The 19,337-nt window shown below is 35.4% G+C and overlaps 1 protein-coding gene across 1 annotated transcript in view; it reads left to right on the top strand.

The window, feature by feature from the left end:
• RYR3 (ryanodine receptor 3) overlaps positions 1–19,337 on the top strand; it is a 161,691-nt gene that overhangs the window by 56,744 nt on the left and 85,610 nt on the right. The window contains exons 35-44 of the mRNA XM_069018746.1: positions 2,813–2,899; positions 3,286–3,512; positions 4,573–5,374; positions 5,858–6,058; positions 6,341–6,443; positions 10,213–10,350; positions 13,313–13,586; positions 15,326–15,440; positions 17,189–17,321; positions 18,307–18,410. Coding sequence (XP_068874847.1) covers positions 2,813–2,899; positions 3,286–3,512; positions 4,573–5,374; positions 5,858–6,058; positions 6,341–6,443; positions 10,213–10,350; positions 13,313–13,586; positions 15,326–15,440; positions 17,189–17,321; positions 18,307–18,410 — 2,184 coding nt within the window. The remainder of the gene's footprint in view (positions 1–2,812; positions 2,900–3,285; positions 3,513–4,572; positions 5,375–5,857; positions 6,059–6,340; positions 6,444–10,212; positions 10,351–13,312; positions 13,587–15,325; positions 15,441–17,188; positions 17,322–18,306; positions 18,411–19,337) is intronic.

Raw genomic sequence — 19,337 nt, 5'->3', positions numbered from 1 at the left:
CTATTTATATCCTCAAAACATGGGGTTGTTATGCAAATGGATCGGTAGTTGACAGAAGTTTTCATCACCAGATTGTTGAGATTTCCTCTTAGTAAGATCAGTTGAACATACTAAAGCACCCACTGTGGAAGAGGCCGTCCAGTGTTAGCAACAATTCATCGCTTTCTTTTGTGTCAATCCTCCCAAAATCTGTAGTACAGACAAAACTGAAATGTTATTTAACTGAATTTAATGGAACTTTTATACTGACTCCATTGAAAATGGATTTGGCAGGGTTGCACACAGCCTGTGAATGGGGATGGTAGGTTATTTAGTAATTGCAAATTTGGAATATTTTGTAATAGTGGTTAGTAACTTCAGTGCCATGCTGGGCCAATGCTGAATGTCAACACCCTGGGAAAAGAAAACAGGAGATTAAAGTGCTTAGGCCCTGCTTTGTTGTTTTCGTAACTAGATACAAATCAATATGAAAGCTCCTGAGCAAACCCATGAAACGTTGGTGTGTTTCTTTGTGCTGGATTTTTGTGTTTTTATTCATGGACAGCTATGGAAGGAGGGCTTTGGTGGCTCGATGCCGCGTTTGTCCCTACAGGTCCCTCGTGCGCGGCTCAGGCGGCGCTCTGCCAGCCCCACGCGTGCGCACGATCCCACCTTCGCGTGGCTGCGAACGGCCGCTCACACCCACAGGCTGTGCACGAGCTGGAGACAGAGAGGCGAGAGGGGGTCTCTGCGTGCAATTCCGAGGTGTTTAATGGCAACACACCCAAAGGGAACAGAGGCAAGAAGAACCCAAAACTGAACGCCCACACCTGTTTTATCGAAAACTCCCAAAGGCGGGCAGAGCATCCAAAACCAATAGTCTGAGGGCGAGGGGACAGAGGCAAGGTTGAGTGACATAACAGGGGCCAATGGGAAAAGGGATGGGAGGGGGGAAAGGGCCAGGGACCAGCAGAATCTAGACAAAGGGAGAACATTCTAGCACAGTGTTGTAGGGAGAGACCACTTTTAAGGCAACTTGGGGGGTATTAAGTGAACTTAGCCACTGCAACAGACAGCCTTTAGCGGTTGTTCTTATCTTGCAAGGAGATATATGAAAAGATAGATGTAAAAGATGGATGTTACTGAATTTGGTGTAAAAAACACTTTCAGGTTTTTCCATATATGACTTGCAATTAATATAACCATTTTCTCGGTACTAAATTTAAAATTATCTCAGAAAATACCATAATTTCTCCTCTTGTTCTTTTCTTTCTCATGGAAAAATACCTGAAGTTGTTTTAGGAAATACTTTTCCAATAAACCTGTTAGCACCTGCTCTGCTGAAAAATGAGAATACCCAGCGCTTTCTATAGATAGAAAACAGTATATTCCAACAAGATTGTTACAACTAAGGGTGAAATATTTTTCAATTTTTGCTTATTTTGAGTAATTTAAATATTCTCTCTTTTTTTGACAGTAATGAAAATTGTATTATGTAGTTTTCATTTCCATGTCTTGAATATTTTTACAATAAAGTAAGACCTTTAAATATTTTAATAAATCAAATCTTTCACTCAAATTGCCACAAATGATTGGTATTTTTCTTATCTAGGTAATTATTCTAGTCTTATGACAGTTTGCACGCACTTTTCAGTTTACTTAACTGAAATAGAAGGACAATATTTGTGTGCTGTTTTCATTTTAAAAGGCCTACAGTTCAACATATTTAAGAGAGGAAATAATTTTTTTCTGTAGTTCTTGATCTAACTATTGAAGGCCATGGTGATATTCAGAAGAAAACCCAATACATCAAGCAGAACAGAATGACTTTTCTTCTGGATTTGGGCTTGTGGTTTTTTTACTTATCAAAAAGTTTGGAATGTACATACCCAGCCCTATATTATTTTGTCTATGCCCATAGTCATAGTTTTGAGAAAACTGTTTTTGATAGATTGTTGTCCTCAAAATTAGGAGTTGTATTCCTTCACAGGACAAGCAATGTAGTTGTGCTTAAGTTGTACAATGTATGTACATGATACACAAAATGCACAATGGTGTGATTAATATATTTAACTGAACTTCTGAAACTTTGACTTAATTGACTAGATGTACTTTTTTTTCAGCCACCCTGGAGCACTGAATTTTTAAAACAGTTATACTATTGTATAATTATGTTTTTAATTCTTTATTTCATGGCAGTGGTGGTGGGTAATCTTGTACAGTAAATTGGTTTTCTTACACTGACATGCACTTTGAGTCCTATATGGGTATTGAGCTATAATGGGTAAAAAAGATAATGTCGCTGTCATTAAAATCCCAAACACAACCAGAAACTTTAAAACTACAGCACTGTGATTCACTATGATTTTATAAGACTGAAGACAAATGGTAAGCCTGAAAATAAAGAGCTCTTTAAAAAAATTACATTATTCTACTTTTAGAGTATGGATTAGAAAATCACTGATCTTAATAGGAAATAGGATTTGCACTATTCTTGTCACATAATGTGCTCTCACCCTCTGGAACGAGTTGTTGTATTTGGATGTTTTTGAGAAGACACTATACTGTGTTACCAAAGTTCTTTCTATAGGTGTTGAGAGCACCTAGGGCTACAGACATAGCTGTCTGGAAACCAGGTGGTCCTATAAAGATAATTGCAAATGCTTTATTATATTATAGGTAGACACTATTCAACACTTTATTTAGTAAAGTATCTAAAGTTATTTGATAATGAAGTGTAAGGTATACAGTATTTATTTTATATCATATTCAGGTAGGAGATTATTTTTCCATTTTTAATTTTTTAAAAATTTTAATCTCATTTCACTACTAGGTTGAACCAAACACGAAGCTTTTTCCAGCAACTTTTTTACAGCCTACGAGCACTAACTTGATTCAGTTTGAACTTGGTAAATTAAAGGTAGGAAGTATTTTTATATTTTATAGAACGACAATCTTTATGTAAATGTGCTCTTTTAAATCTGTTTATTTCCATGCAAATTCCTGGACAGTTAAATTTGTTTAGGAAGGTTGAATCAATGGTATGACTTGTAATTTGACTTCTATGTTTACTTCTGTAAATGTTGTTATTATATGCAGTTAATTGATTATCTGCATTTGTCAAAATAAACGAATATTATTTGAGGATAACACCATGAATGTTGGGGGGTTTTAATAGATTTTTTGTTGCAATAACTTCTACCTTTCTATGATTCCCACTACTTACAAATTATGCTTCCTTTTGGTGTTATGGGTTTATTCGTAATTACATGTTACAAAAATAATTAATACACTTATTTGTTTCAGAATACCATGCCTTTATCAGCAGCAATTTTTAAAAGTGAAGAAAGAAATCCTGTTCCTCAGTGTCCCCCTCGCCTTGATGTGCAAACAATTACACCTGTGTTATGGAGCCGGATGCCAAACAGCTTTCTAAGAGTAGAAACTGAGCGTGTCAGTGAACGTCATGGCTGGGTTGTGCAGTGTTTGGAACCTCTGCAGATGATGGCACTTCATATCCCAGAAGAAAACAGGTACATTTTTAATGAAATAAAATGACTTCATGTGGACAAAATATACTGAAAACAGATGTCTGTCATTGAACCTGCCTTATTGAATATTTAACCTATAGTTGTTTAGAATTTCTGATCTTATCTGGTATCATATCAGATATTATCCTATTTGTGAAATTTAAGTAAATACAAGAGACTGAACTTTAATGCCATGTACCAACTTTTGCATGCATAAAAGAAAGCATGACTATTTGATTTTATTTATATTTAAATTATGAAATAGCATCTCTTAAATCTGTAGGTCTTTAAACATAGAGGTTTTTCTAAGCTTGAGGTAAACAAGTACAAAGAACATGCAAGTACTATTTTGCTAATTGTTTTTCTATAATAAAAACCTGTAATCTCTTCCTGTTTCATATGGACTGAATTTACACAATTAAGTTCTTATGTTCTTATTGACAAGATCATGCCTTTGATTTTCATTATGTTTTATCTTCAGAGTGAGGATAATAAAGATATATCCAAATATCAGATGTCATAACTAGCAAAGAACCAAACTATCAGCAAAAGTATAGCAGAAAGATCATTTAACAGTTGTACTTTTATTAGAAATTTTAAAATTTCTTTTAATGATTCAAAACTTAATTGTATTTATCATTAATAAAACTGAATTCAAAAAAAGAGTGAAAAACACAGGGTCTTGTGGAAAAAATGAAACAATGATCCTGAGTAAACCAGGCACTGTTGAGTGACCATAGTAATGCAAACTTTCAGCATGCTCAATATACCTATTTTAAAAACAAGTTCCAATTTATGATAGATTGCAAAGAAGCATCTCCATCTCACATTTTGGCTTTTTTTTTTTTCCTATGGAGTACTAATTTTAAACAGTCTCAACAAATTATTTCCACCATTTACTGTGTTTTAATGATGCAGATACTAAGATTAGTTAATATCAACTTTTATATTTTATATGGTTTAAAGAGGAACTGACTGAAACGTTCAGAGATTACAAAACTTTCCTTTTCAGAGTCTTTTTTCATGGAATTGACTGGTGTTCTCTTTCTTTGTTTCATAACAGATGTGTTGATATTTTGGAACTATGTGAGCAAGAAGATTTGATGATGTTTCACTACCACACTTTAAAACTCTATAGCTCAGTTAGTGCTCTAGGTAACACTAGAGTTGCTTATGCACTTTGTAGCCATGTGGATGTATCTCAGCTATTTTTTACAATAGATAATCAATACTTACCTGGACTTCTACGTTCTGGATTCTATGACTTGCTCATTAGTATTCACTTGGAGCACGCCAAACAAGCCAAGCTCATGATGAGCAATGAATTTATCATTCCAGTTACAGATGAAACTCGAAATATTAAATTATACCCCAATGAAACAAAGAAGCATGGTTTACCTGGAGTAGGGCTTAGCACTTGTCTTAAGCCAGCCTTTAATTTTTCTACTCCATGCTTTATTGCGACCAGTGAAGATCATCAGACATCCATCCCAGAGATACCCCTGGAGATACTCAAATCCAAGGCCATAAGTATGTTAACGGAGGCAGTACAGTGTAGTGGTAGTCATATACGAGACCCTGTTGGAGGACAGGTTGCATTCCAGTTTGTTCCTGTTCTTAAACTGATAGCAACATTGCTCATAATGGGTGTTTTTGATGATGACGATGTGAAGCAGGTGTTACTCCTCATCGATCCCACTGTGTTTGGAGATCACAAGGAAGAAGCAGAAGAGAGAACAGAGAAGGAAGAAGTGACACAAGTTGAAGAAAAAGCTGTAGAAGCTGGGGAGAAAGCAATCAAGCAAGCAAAAGCTCCTTCAAAGGGCTTGTTGCAGACAAGATTACCAGAATCTGTTAAGCTTCAGGTGAACATTTATTATAAATGTGTTATTTACATTCTACTCTTGATGGAAAAAAAAAAAAGTGCTTTTTGTCTATTCTCTAGTAAAAAAGATTTGAAGGTCTTTGATTCCACTTTGCCTTAAAACCTCAAATTCATTAAAAAATTTGATGATGATGCCATTCTTTCTACATGCATCTACACTCAAAATAGATATGTGAATGCATACTTATTTCATAAAAACTGAACGGTTACACCATGTGATCTTTAAAGGACCCTTCCAGCCAAACTAATGTGATTTCTAGATATTTTGAGTGCATGGAGTAAAAGATTGTGAGTGCAATATAGTATTATCAATCAGATAATGAAACAGTACAATTTTGTCACCTTTACAGTGCTAAAAATATGGGACAAATGTCTCTCATTTTTACAGTCTGATGCAGCGTATATTATGTACTCAAGTTCTTCCCCAAAATTTCTAAAGCTAAATCTATTTTCTCTATCCTAGATGTGTCATTTACTCAATTATTTTTGTGACTGTGAACTACAACATAGAGTGGAAGCAATTGTATCATTTGCAGACCGTTACGTATCAAAATTGCAGTATAACCAGAAATACAGGTACAATGAACTCATGCAAGCCTTAAACATGTCTGCTGCATTGACTGCCAAGAAGACTAAAGAATTTCGGTCTCCTCCACAAGAACAGGTAATATTAAAAAAAAAGAGACTGACTTAAACATTAAAAAACTCTTTATGATGACAAAATAAAGTCCTGTCTTCTAAACTACCATTGGCATTGCTGGAGAACCAAAATTAATTTGAAATTAAATTTATTCCATACCGCAAAATACTGAATGTCAACATGCTGAAACTTGTGTTCTAGAACTTAACCTGTGAACCAAAGTTATAAACAGGTAAAGTATGGCTATATACTAGAATATGTCTTAGGCTATTTCAGTGTTTTAACTATATTTTAAATCCCTTAAAGATTAATATGTTGCTGAATTTTCAACTGGGAGAGGATTGTCCCTGTCCAGAGGAGATTCGGGAGGAATTATATGAATTTCATGATGATCTTCTAATTCACTGTGGTGAGTGGGAAGGTTGTGATACGAGCTTTGTTTGTCGTTTTTTGGCACTTGACAGATCAGTTGAAAAATATACTAGCATGAGTGGTTTTTTTTGTTAGATGTATTACTGCCTACAAGGTGACATTACTGACAGACTTTGGTGTATATTACAAAAATATGGGAAACCTGTGTGTGGAGTGGTTTTAAGTTTCACTGTTAAATCTCTATTAAATATTATTCAATAATATTCTGTTTATTCAGTTTTATACTTATTGGGGGGAAAAAAAATCCAGACAAGAAGTTTGGCTTCCCTTAAAAGATTTATATAAGCATATGTATGAGTACAAGCAGATAAAAAGTATTGAGGGAATACTGTTGCTGTGAAGCTGAGCCACAGAAATTTAATAAAATACACCAGATGTGGGGTTCTCTGCCTGCTTTAGCTTAGTTTCCTGGTGTACTGTGAGAATCAGTCATTACAAAACTCTGTTGTACTGCAAATTACCGCTTGAATTGCCCCCACTCATTGAATTTAGATTTCCTGTGCAATTTTATGTGGGTTTTTTGATGTCTATTTTTTAATAGTTTATTGACTTTATTGAGATCTTAGTCTAATTCAGACAAACATGGAATTATTAACATTAATAATCTGAGTCATCTAATTATTACTGTTCATTCCCACTAATTATGCAGTTTAAAACAGAAATAAAAAAAACTTTTCCCATCTACCTACTTGGTAGCTATATTAGTATATATAGTTATATAGTATATAGTTACTCTTCCAGTGTATTGCTTAGTCCTATGGTTGTTGACATCCATCTTGTCCAAAAAGAAGGGGCCAACATCATTACAGTGAGTTGACAACATCTCAATCTCTTCTCCAGGAAGAGCAAAATATTCCTAATGATTAGTTCTTTCTTGTCCACCTTTTTGCTTGAGGTCATCATCAAATGTTTACCAATACAGTCTGATAAATCTTTCTTTGCTGGTTATCCCTAAACCCAGTGTTACCTGGTTCATGGAATTGTACTGTTTTAATGACCTGTAATTAAGTTACTGTTTTCTGTTTGTAGGCATGGTGCCTCCTATACCATTCTGTGCTTGTATTGTTAAGGCTTCTGCTGTTGTTTTGCACTGCTTTATCTGAGTACCCTCTTAGAATCTCCAGCAACCAGCAAGCTGTGATTTCATGATAAGCCAATTATAATTCTTCAACTACCTTAGTCTTAGCTTCAGCTAAAGATGGGTAGGTCTGCAGGTATCTAAGTTGGGCTCCATCAATTTACTTCTGAGGTTGTTGTATAAGACAGTATTAGAAGTTCTTAAAATCAAAGCTTGTATCTGTAACGCAGAAATTTAGTTGGTTTAACATTGTTTGGTTTTCACAATCCTCTGTTAATTGTTGTCATCCTTGCTTTTAAGTGCTTACCAAAAGCTGTTTCTTTCATTACATCAATTTTCTTCCAAGTGTTTAAGTGAATGGTTAGTATCCTCCTATTTACTCCTCTTTATTACATCTGTTATAATAAGTGATTACAACCATCTCGATTGTTCAGTCACTTAGCCCTTGATCTGGCCTCTGGTTTCCAAAGATAATGCCCATTTGTCAGCACAGAGTACTCTGAGACTCCAGAATGGAGATTATGAAAGACCTACAACTTACTTGGAAATGTCTTAACTCCACAATCAATTAAGTTTAGCTTGAAATCTTGTGGCTGGTATGATCATTGAGTTAGTTTATCTCCTGATCACTCTTCATGTTTCATGAGGTGAAACACTAGTTATTGTATGCGTTGAGATTTTTCTTTTTAGGGATGTACTTTTATTATTTGTTTACTACATTAGAAATGTTTATTTTGAATGAGAGTTCAAGATAGAGAAAGGGCTGTCTCGTGATGAAAACAGTTGAAAGATCCTCTGGGTTCTAAGCAAAACCATGTTCGTTACTTTGTACAGATTTATCAGAGGTGGTCGCTGTGGATAAATGCTCCTCATTATCTGTGTCCTGGCTTGGTCCTGAAAATCAGTGCTAAGCAATCACAGCTGCAGATTAAATGAATAGGAGTTCTCCTTGGAATGTTTAATCAGCTTTTTAGTACTAAGTATACTTTGCCTTCTAAGTGGAAAACTATGTATGCAATCAAGTAATTAAAGGCTTCTTCATAATGAATATAAGCAAATAGTTACTCAGGCAGTCTTAATCCTAGCACGTCCTAACTGTGAGCAGTTAATTTTGCTGGCATAATAATGGTCCTCTATCATATTTTTTAATGTGCAATTTCTTAGTTATAAAGAAACCAAACAAATTTACAACACATTTTCTAGCATATTATCAAATTGACACTTATCTGGGTTGAAACCATCTGTACCTGTGCACAGACCTCTGCCACTTGGAGGAAGCAATTAGCCAGTAGCAACATGAGATGGTCAGCTTCTAGATGGATTGCAACTGTAAGAGGATGCAGAATGAACAATTAATGATATAGAACAGTGAATGAGACCCCATCTTCAGGAGTCACAGACCTCATCTACGCCAGTCCAACACTGTCTTAACTCATAATTTCAGGGCATTTCTTCTTGTCTGTCCATTTCAGCTTCTCAAGAGTTCTCCTCCTAGTGTGTCTCCCTTGTGTCCAGGGCCTAGCTTTTATTTCAATGCCAGATAGTTTCTTCCTTTAATCTCCTTGCCTGCTTTCTCTTTCATTACTACTGACATGTTCTTACCTTTTTCCTTTCTTCTTTCTTAGCTTTTCATTTTGCCAAGCCAGTTTCACTTATCCAATTTCTTAAATTCCATATTTACTCTCCAATTTCAATTTTTACTTCTTTCATTCCCTCCCACTGCCTTTGAATTTTATCCCTTAGTCACTCCTAGTCATAATTTCCACTCCCCCTTTGTATCTGCCAGCAGCAAAGTTTCTCCAACTTAATACCACGTCTGTTCTATTTTCTTTCTTAGTTAATTTTTTAGTACCAGTTTTAGCCACTGCAGTTTATTCTTTTCCCCTCTGCTTCAGATTGTGGCTCTAGTATCCTGTCTGAAAAACTTTTCCTTTTCTCAATTTCTCTTTGACAAGCAAAGTGCAAAAGCTTGCATTTCAGCTTGGCACAATTAGCTCTGATCTGAAGGAAGCCTGCTTAGTTGTTCTTTGCTTCTGCACGTAACACGTGTTGTCTGATGATCACTAAGAGGTGTGAGAGACTTTGAATCGTTGTGAAGCAGTGTAGTGAACTGAACTGTATTAAACTACCTGGTAAAACAACACCCCATCTCATTGTATACATTTTCATGAAAAGCATGTATTCCCCACATAATCTCTGAATGAGATCTCTTACAGCTTTAAATTCTGTTAATATATTTGTTTAGGGTGGCTAAATATCTCAACTGAAAAATTGTACTGTGTTGTAAGATACAACCATACACTTCTTTCTTTAGCTTATATTCTGCAATATGAAACAAAGGATCACATATTTAATCAAATATGACTGTGAGTCATATTTGATTGCCATAGTAGACTCTTAGAAAAGTACCACCCCTTTGGTCATAATAGTGAAAAATGAATGCTACAAATCTGGATATAAGAAGTATGTGTACTGAAATGAACATCATTTGAGGGGTGCTACTGGTCCTACATGTTAAAGCTGCTGGCCTTACTACTTCTTTTTTCCTATATGAAATTTTCTGGTTAAAAAAAATATTTCTACAGATATTTTAATATTGTTTAAATATTGAGGCAGTTAAACTTCAAAGATAGAGTTTTGTTTATAATCAGTTTTATTTTCTGCTAAGGTATTCCACTAGAAGAAGAGGAAGAGGAAGAGGAAGATTCCTCCTTGACTGGCAAACTCCGTTCATTAATGTACAAAATCAAAGGTCCACCCAAAGCAGAAAAATTGGAGCCTAAGGAAGAAGAAGAGAAAGCTCCTAGTAAGTTTTCTTTCTAGATAAATGCTTTCATGATGCAAGCATTAAAGTTTTACAGTCAACAGGAATGTATTTTCTCAAAAACTTTTATAAGGGACTGAAGAAGGAGACTACCAGTTTGATATTCTTCTGCCTCTTAGAACTATTATTCTGCATACTGAACACCTCAGATGCACTTTTAAAAAAGAAGCTAAAATGAGTGGAAGATTTTGGATGCAGATCATTAACTCTGGGGTTGAAAATTTACATATTCTTTATAAAGAACTTTAAAAGGCTGATTATGGTACAATAACCTAGACTCAAGCATTCTAAACTTGGGAAGATTTCATTTTTGAGGTCTGTCTTTTAATGTAAAATTATTCTTTAGAGCTTATGTCCTTTCCATCTATTTACTGTTCTTAGGCTACATATACACACAAATACAGACATGCACATAAGCCCCCCAAAACACTTGTAATCACAGACTTCTTATTCTGAGCAGTATTCCTGTACATATACCTTCCCATACTCTCTTCCATAGCACGCAAGGGGTGTTCATGGTCTATACAGGTGAGATTGGTTCTGCCCTTGCAATTCCTCAACCATCTGCATAAGCTTTTTGTTGCGCTCCTTTGAGCAACTCACCTGACTTTCACTGCCGCTGTGCTCACATGCCACATGAGAACTCACCCCAGTGGGGGTGATGTGGGGTATGAATCTCACAAACTTTGCTGGTTTAGGGTTAAACCATGTTTATGGGTTTTCAAACCTTAGAAGTGACTAGGGATAAGGGTGAGGAATAAGCAAAGCTGAATTACTAAGGTCTTCCTTTAGAACATGTTTTAGCTGAGGTTTCTTATTGCCTTTCCGAAACAAGATTGGGATTATAGCTCTAAATTTCTGTAACACCATCCAGATATCATGTGCAGGATTCTCCAAGAGACTTGAGGTTGGTCTTCCAACCAACGATGGAATCTCCTCTTTTTTTCCCTAGTTGCTCAGTTTGGCAATAGGCCCATGTACAGATGTGGAATGCTTAATTTATTTCAGGTTTAACAATTTCATCAGCAGTTGTGTTGAGATTAGACAGCGAAGTTATTTTATAACTCATGACACCTCTTACATGATCTGCTTGCTCTGGAAAGCACCTTAGAGTGTTTGTCCTGGTCTGAAAGCATCTTTTGGTCTGTTAAGCTCGGTACTGTGTTGTAAGTACATTAAATCTTACAGCAATCTGATATGCTGCATGAAACACGGCGTCATTCTCCAGTGACTCATCTGTTAGCATCTGCTCTCTCTTTAATGGTAGCAGGACCTACTCAGCATCTGGAAGTATCATTTCTTCTCCAGGTTTCATGTGGATTCTATTGTCATGAATCAGGAAATATTCACTCCTAAAGCCTCAGGGCACATGGTGTTAGGTCCTTGGAACAGAGCAGTTCATTTATTTCATGTACCAGAGCTTAGAGTCATGAGAAAGTTGATTGGACAAACAATCTTTCAGTGTCTATTTTTCTAGAAATTTCAGATGATTTCTTCAGGCTTGGACTTCTCCTTGGAGTGATGCATAGTACAAATATGCACATGGATTAAGTCATTCAAAGCATGATGAAAAATTATATAAATGTATACTTGACTGTAGCCGGAGACTGTGAGATTTTTAGTCAATATGTGCACTTCCCCTTTACACATCAGGTAATTTGGAATTTGGAGATTAAAGGAAATGAGTGTCTGAGGTACCCCCAATCCTCCTATGTCCATGAAGAGGCATGGTGGTGTGCATGATCTGTACCTCCTTCCAAGGTCAAAATCTCTGGCCTTGAGTGTCTTGGCCTTGGTCGCACATACTCAGAGTGTGAATATTCATAAGAAGGAGCTACTTACTACAGATAAATCTTCCTTTCCTCTAAGTATATGTTCATTTCTAATCACAAACAAACTTTTACCCAAGGGAGGAATGCCACTAATTTCAACCTAGTATTAATGATTAATCAGTAAATTTTGAATTTAAAAACAAGTTAAAACTCTGAAAATAAACACATAGAGGCAATGAATTATTGTTAATAATGATTATAGGACTTTTGTTGCTATCAAGTCAAAATTGAAATAAGGCATGACATGCCACTAAGAGTAGGGCTATCTCTGTGACGTACAGAATTTGTTACCACAGATTGAAAGCCTAATTATTGAACAGAACCTCAGAATTAGTGACGGCTTTGCATAAATACAACATTAAGTAAACTAAGAAAGTGTTAGCAAGGGAAGGAATAGTGTAGACACAAACCCCAATGCATCTACATTTAATGGATAAACACTTTAGTGATGGAAAGTTGGAAGGAGCTGTTTTTGCCATTGGAAGAACTTTGGGGAAGTCAGGGTGTATGTTTACTGGTAATAGAAGAAAGAAACTTGCCTTGTTTTAAGAGGGAAGATGATTTTTCCTGTTTTACTTGTTATCAAGCATGAACATTTGTTGGAACAAGGACTGGAACATGTGTCTAGTTCTCAGGTAAATTTCCTAAACTTTGGGCTCAGCAAAATTGTTTTCAGCATCACTGAATGTGCAATGTCTACAATAGAAGTGCTTCAATCAATATTTATTGTGTAGTTCCAAACAATGTTTTTAGAAAGAGCATTCCCAAGTGACAGTGACTTGATATAGAAATGGGGGATAAATTAAAAGTTTAATGCAAGATTTCATTTACAAGGGTGCTTCTCAGAGTCATGATCAACTAAAAGATGTTCGTTGTCAACAGTGCTGATATGGACTTGAACCCTAAGTAGATGTTTATTGTTTTCTATCTCTCAAGAACATTGCACTCATCTCGAAAGATCTGAAAGTTGCTTTTCCAATTTAAAAATCCTATTCAGTCTGCTTGTGGTGTTTGGAACTGCCTTGTCTACTCTTACGTATTTTATTATCTTACATGTTTTTGACATTTTTCTGTTGGAAGAGCTAGTAACATTTAATGTATCTTGTTTTTAGCTACACTGAAAGAACTCATATCACAGACAATGGTGCGCTGGTCCCAGGAAGATCAGATCCAAGATCCTGAATTAGTTCGGATTATGTACAGCCTCCTTCGTAGGCAATATGACAGCATTGGTGAGCTACTGCAAGCCCTGAGGAAAGCATACACTATTAGTGCTACCTCTGTGAAGGATACCATTAATCTGCTTGCAGCACTGGGCCAGATTCGCTCACTTCTCAGTGTGAGGATGGGAAAAGAGGAGGAATTGCTAATGATTAATGGATTAGGGTATGGAATTAACAGAATTTTATTTTTAAATTGGTGTGAAGCTTTTGGTTTATATTAGTAAATCCTATAATTTTTGATCCTAAATTAAAATTAATGCTGTACTGAAGTGTAAGTATGTACCAGAGATTTACACTTTCACATATATTTCCGAGGTGGCTCCAAATGATTTCTGTAACAGTATCAAAAGGGTCAAAGTTTCTGTGAACTAAGGTATTATCTACAGAAAGTGGACTTCTTTTACTGAAGTTAAGCCTGATGCTTAAACCCTCATCAAAGTACATGTTTTAGCAGCTCCAGAGAAAAAGATCACTAAAATTTTTGCTGGTGTCTATCTATACTGCATTTTTCCCAAAATTAAAGCCCATCTTATATTTCACATATGAGTGAATAAACTTTCTGGTGTCTTTTCAATTGGGAATTCGGAAGAAATTTCCTTTATATAGAACATGATGATGTGAGAATATTTTTTGCATCTTTGCTATAAAATTAACCTCTGTAAGCAGCAGTGTTATGATGCATGCCTGAATGTCTTTTACTGCTGTCATGTGACTAAATGCTGGTCAGACCATTTAATGTTGGAAGGAAAAAAAATGACAGAAAATTAATTACTTCAGTTAAAATGGTGCATTTAGAAAGAGAGAAAACTATAGTATTGTTACCTGAGAACTGTATTTATTTTTATTTCTTCAGGAATATTAAGCAATTTCTCTCCTTTTCAATAATTGTAAGAAAGTTCCATTATTCTTACTATTTCAGTGTAAAAATTGTACTGCTTTTTGTAAAAATTGCAAAGACTAATCTGTTCATTTGAATTGATCAAGTCATAGCAATGACTCATTAGGCAGTGTGCAACAATATTACCCAATTTGTCCCTGATACTGAATTTGTAAATTGGCTGAGAATTGTCTGAGGGATAAAGGATAAATTTTGCCTAAACATGGTATGTATATAAGCACCTTCCAAGAAGTGCTGTATTGAGAGTCATCCATTCTCAGTTTTCTGTATTTCTTTAGAGCAGGCATGATGCCTGTTATTTGCCATGGTTTTTTAAACAGGTTGTCCTAAAATGTTAGAAATCCCTGGATTCTACTGAAATCTGATGCCTGGATTATTTTGAAACACACAAATTGTGTTCTGGATTATGAAACCAATACAGCAGATTCTAGAAAATGTTGAAAGAATGGTGGGGAGAATGAAAAAGTTAAAACAGTCCTTCATAATGGACCTGTATGCCACTTCTGACAGAATGTGGAGATATTGATGAAATGCATGTAACAGATAGCCTTAAATATTGTCTATTTATTGTCTTTACTTTGTGAACTGAGGAAATTAAGGGGTTACTGCAGAAATATAATTGATTATATATCAAGTAGATTCTTGATCCCTATTCTCAACTTAAAACCTAACAAAACATATTCTTTTCCACTTAGATCATCACAGAATAATTTTTTTTATTTAAACAGAACAGATGGTAGGAGCAATTTTGAGATGAAGAATTGCCATCTCTAAATAATTTGGAGGTTAATATTATTATTATGAAGAATCTTTGAGAATTAGAGGAATGACAGCATATTGAAATGTGAAGCATATTGTTCTCAGGTGTTTTTGTATTATGCTGAATTCAAAGAATTTAAAATTATGTTAATACAATGAATGCATACTTCTGAAATCTCAATGCATTGACTTAAGTGAATTTGAGGTGTCTTAAAAACAAATTGTTGTTTTTTCTTCCATTTTAGGGATATAATGAACAATAAGGTGTTTTATCAGCATCCTAATTTAATGAGAGTGTTAGGCATGCATGAGACTGTTATGGATGTGATGGTAAATGTGCTTGGAGGAGATCAATCTCAGGTAATTTCATCACAACTTGTTATGTGTTTTGCATTTTGAACCTCTCCAAAAATATATTAGGATGTTTAAGAAATGAACAAAAATATATCCCATGTGAGCTAGATTTCGCTTGTCCAAATTGAAATATTCATTAATGAAAAAAGTAGAATATTTTTTATAGTACTAGGGGGGAAAGCCCAGTAGTCTAGGACATGATTTTTAAACCTTGAGATGTTGTAGGTGTTTTATTTCTCTTTTAATAGCATTGTAAAATGTTTTGTTTTTAAATTAAATACATCCTTTAATTGCCTTTATTGGAGGTGTAGCTCTGCTAGGAAAATTTACCTCTTCATCTTAGATGAAGTGTTACTACCAATAAATTATAACAAGAGACTAACAACAGTTTAAATTTTAATGCTCAAATTCATGTACTTGAATTGAGCAAAAAATTTTCTTGCAGTGTTGTGTTCTCCCTTTTCTTAGTGTTATGCTTGAATATATATGTGTTATTTTAAAGGCAGAGTGGTATAAATTTTGAGAAACCTAACTGAAAATTTTCGCTCCTGAAGAAAGTGAGAAGTGAAGCACACATATTTTCTTTCTTCCCTTTGCTTGTGCCTGATATTTTTATCCTGTTGCCTCCATCCCAAAAAGAGGCATCTCCTCTGATCCCAGTAGTGCTTATCTAAATTCCTTTTGCCTGGCAACTCATTCTTCTTATGTATTTGGAACAATTTTTAGCCCAACATACTACCTTTTGCTTATCTTTTCTCTGTCCTTCAATTTTTCATAACTTGATTGTCTTCTATGTGCAGCTGCACCACTCTTTCTTTGCCTCTGTGGTCATTTAGCTCATATAACTCTCTTAAATCCTTATACATTGAATCTGCCTATACCATTGCAGTTTTACCAAGTATTCACATACCAGTTTTAGTTTTTCTGTTGCATTTCAAGGCAAGTTACAATCAATTATAAAATGATTATTACTTTGATAATTTATAGGTGTTACAACACCCTGGTTTTGCTACAGCTTGTACATAGAGCCAAAAATGATAAAAAACCCATGAAACCCAAAACTACGACAGCCCAGCAATGTCTTCTAATTCTATTAAAAATGTTTTCATATAAAATTTTAATAACACAGATCTACAAAATGCTTTACAGAAATTACCATTATATCCTTCAAAAGAAATGCAGACTTAGAAAACTGCTTAGTAACCTGGTGTTGTGCCCTTAAATGTGTCTGGCCACCCAAAATAACCTATTTTATATCTCTGTCTTTATGAATTTCATGTAGTCAGTAGGTACCTAATGAACATTTCTTTCTGTTCAGTGTTTCAGCTTCAAGAGATAGAATGAGCAATCATGAAGTGTAGTCTCTGGTTGAGGGATTGGGCATTTTTCTAGGTTGTGGCAGCAGATTGTTTAAGCTAGATCTCCAGCTTCTTGGAATAAATGGTTTAATCATGAGGCTGTATTGAGACATGTATTGTCTCTGAAGGAATGGTGGGAAGGTAAAAACTTGTCAGTTCAAACTGATATGTCTCCTATAGTCCTCTGCAAAATGATTTTTCAACACTTTAATGGCCTAATGAATGTGAAAGTTAAAAGGAAATGTGGGTCCTTTCTCAAGTTAGAACCAAAGCAACTGTCAGTTGCTTATCACCTTGGTAACTTCACTATACTTTCCTTGTTAGGAGTGCAGGAAGAAGAACTGGAACAGATTGGTAATTAACATATTTCACTGCTTTGTCAACTTTTTTCTTCAGCAGATCGTTTTTCCTAAGATGGTGGCAAGCTGTTGTCGATTCCTGTGCTACTTCTGTCGCATTAGTCGTCAGAACCAAAAGGCCATGTTTGAGCATCTCAGCTACTTACTGGAAAACAGCAGTGTTGGACTGGGTATGCCATGTAGCTGCAACACCTAAAAGCAAGAGTAGGAGCAACTGTGATATCACAAGACTAGTGTCTAATTTGTATTGCAAGCTGAAACGTGCTTAAACCACCTTGAGATTTCACCTTTAACTCTTTTTCTTTTTTTTTCACTTTTGTTTCATGCTTATGTGTCGATGAATTGTATTAGAAACAGAATAGTCTGAATCTGTGTTTTTAAACACCCTTAAAAAATTAATATTAAACATACAGTTTGACATTTTTTCCATTCAAAATAGCTGTGGTTTGAAATCTAAGATTAAATTGACCCTTTACAGTGCTTGCTTGTTTCATCTGGTTTAATTTTCCTTGCCTCTACAGTTTAGGCTACTGGAGTAAATTTAATTTTTTTTTTCTTTTGAACACTGAATGTATGTTTTTTAATGCATGTGCATTAGATTTTGTAACACAAGGGAAATTTGATTGGCTGATAGATGGCTATAATAATAAAATATGTCAAAGCAGGATAGCGTGTGATATCACAGTGATTTAGCTGTTCATGCCTGCATTTGGCCATAATAAACACAGAAAATTGGAAAATATTAAAGAAAGAAAACAGGTAACTGAAGCTTGAATGTCTCTTTTTGCTAAACATAGGCATATTTTAAAATAATGAATTGATAAGGCTGTGCAGAATTACATAGTTAACATGTTGCTCTCCTAAGGAAATAGTATTCCTCTGATTTGCTGTATTGTTAATACTGATTTTTTTCATTTGCATTTAAAACCACTGTGGTTGAGTTGAGTATGCTTACAGATATGGATGTGAAGTCCGAAAAAATTTCAGCATTTTCACATAGTTGAAAACCGTTGACCGCGTTCTTGAAAAAACTGCCCTAAAATGTACTATGAATAGATTTACGTTCTAGATTCCAGCGTGATTGCTGCCCTCTGCTGCACGAATGTGATTACTGCAAACTCCATTTAGTTACTGTGTATTAACTTTCTTCTTCAGCGTTTCCTTCAATGAGAGGTTCGACGCCCCTCGATGTGGCCGCAGCCTCTGTAATGGACAACAATGAGCTTGCACTCGCATTGGAGGAGCCAGATCTTGATAAGGTAGGTGACCACTCTGACCTATTTACCCATTTAATAAATTGTGTACTTGTGCTAGAAGGGTTTAAAGGGCAAGTTTGGTCATAGTAGTTTTTGGATATGATGTCCTCAGAAATAACCAATTTATGTATCTGTTTCAAGGTAAGGTTAACTAAGCAGTAGTCCTTGATTTTGCTTTATGCTTATTTGGAATCACAGCAAAAGAGATTTGTTTCTGTCTTTTGCATGCTTTCACTATTGTTATCAGGTAGAAAGGATGACAAGAAGAAAGACATGCAGCAGGAATATCAAGAAGTGTTGTTTGGGGAGGAAAAAACTGACAATTAAGAGGAGAATAGTAAAAAAGGACACAGGTCTTTTGGCTTAAATCATAGAGATTTGTGGGGATGGAAGTTAGAGTTAAGAGAATGGAAAGGCAGGTTCTTTGAAGATGAAAGATGGAAAAGGATTTTAAGGGTAGTTGCAATGGGAAACTGAATCCAGAATTCAAGTCATTGGGAAAGGTTAGGAATAAAGGGGAATGTGAGGAGAGGCAGGATGAACTGAAAATGTGGTAAAATATTGCTTAAAATGGCATGAAAGTTATTTGTATATCACAGGAGGAAAGAAGATTAAGAGATGGAAGTGCACGGTCAGAAGAGGAGGAAAGCAGGGAAAGGAAGTCATATATGCTAGCAGAGCATTGGGGTACAGAAAAGAGAAGGCAGGGTTTAATATAAATGGAGGGAAGAGTTAAACACCTAAATGATAGCTTAGCACAAGGGAAAATCTCTGTGCAGAGAATCCTGGGATGACAGTGGAACTGGTTGTGGGACTGTTTGTGATCAGCATATGGCGTGGGAGAGGAAAAGCTATGAAATTGAAATAAATGGGCATATTACAGCGATAGCTTGGGGAAGACAGGAGTATGAGCAGAAAGGGTGTGAGACA

Source organism: Aphelocoma coerulescens, chromosome 5 (genome assembly GCF_041296385.1).
Source record: "Aphelocoma coerulescens isolate FSJ_1873_10779 chromosome 5, UR_Acoe_1.0, whole genome shotgun sequence".
Classification (NCBI taxonomy): Eukaryota; Metazoa; Chordata; class Aves; order Passeriformes; family Corvidae; genus Aphelocoma; species Aphelocoma coerulescens.
The sequence above is the reverse complement of the archived record's forward strand: the minus strand, read 5'-3'. Positions and strand labels throughout refer to the sequence as shown.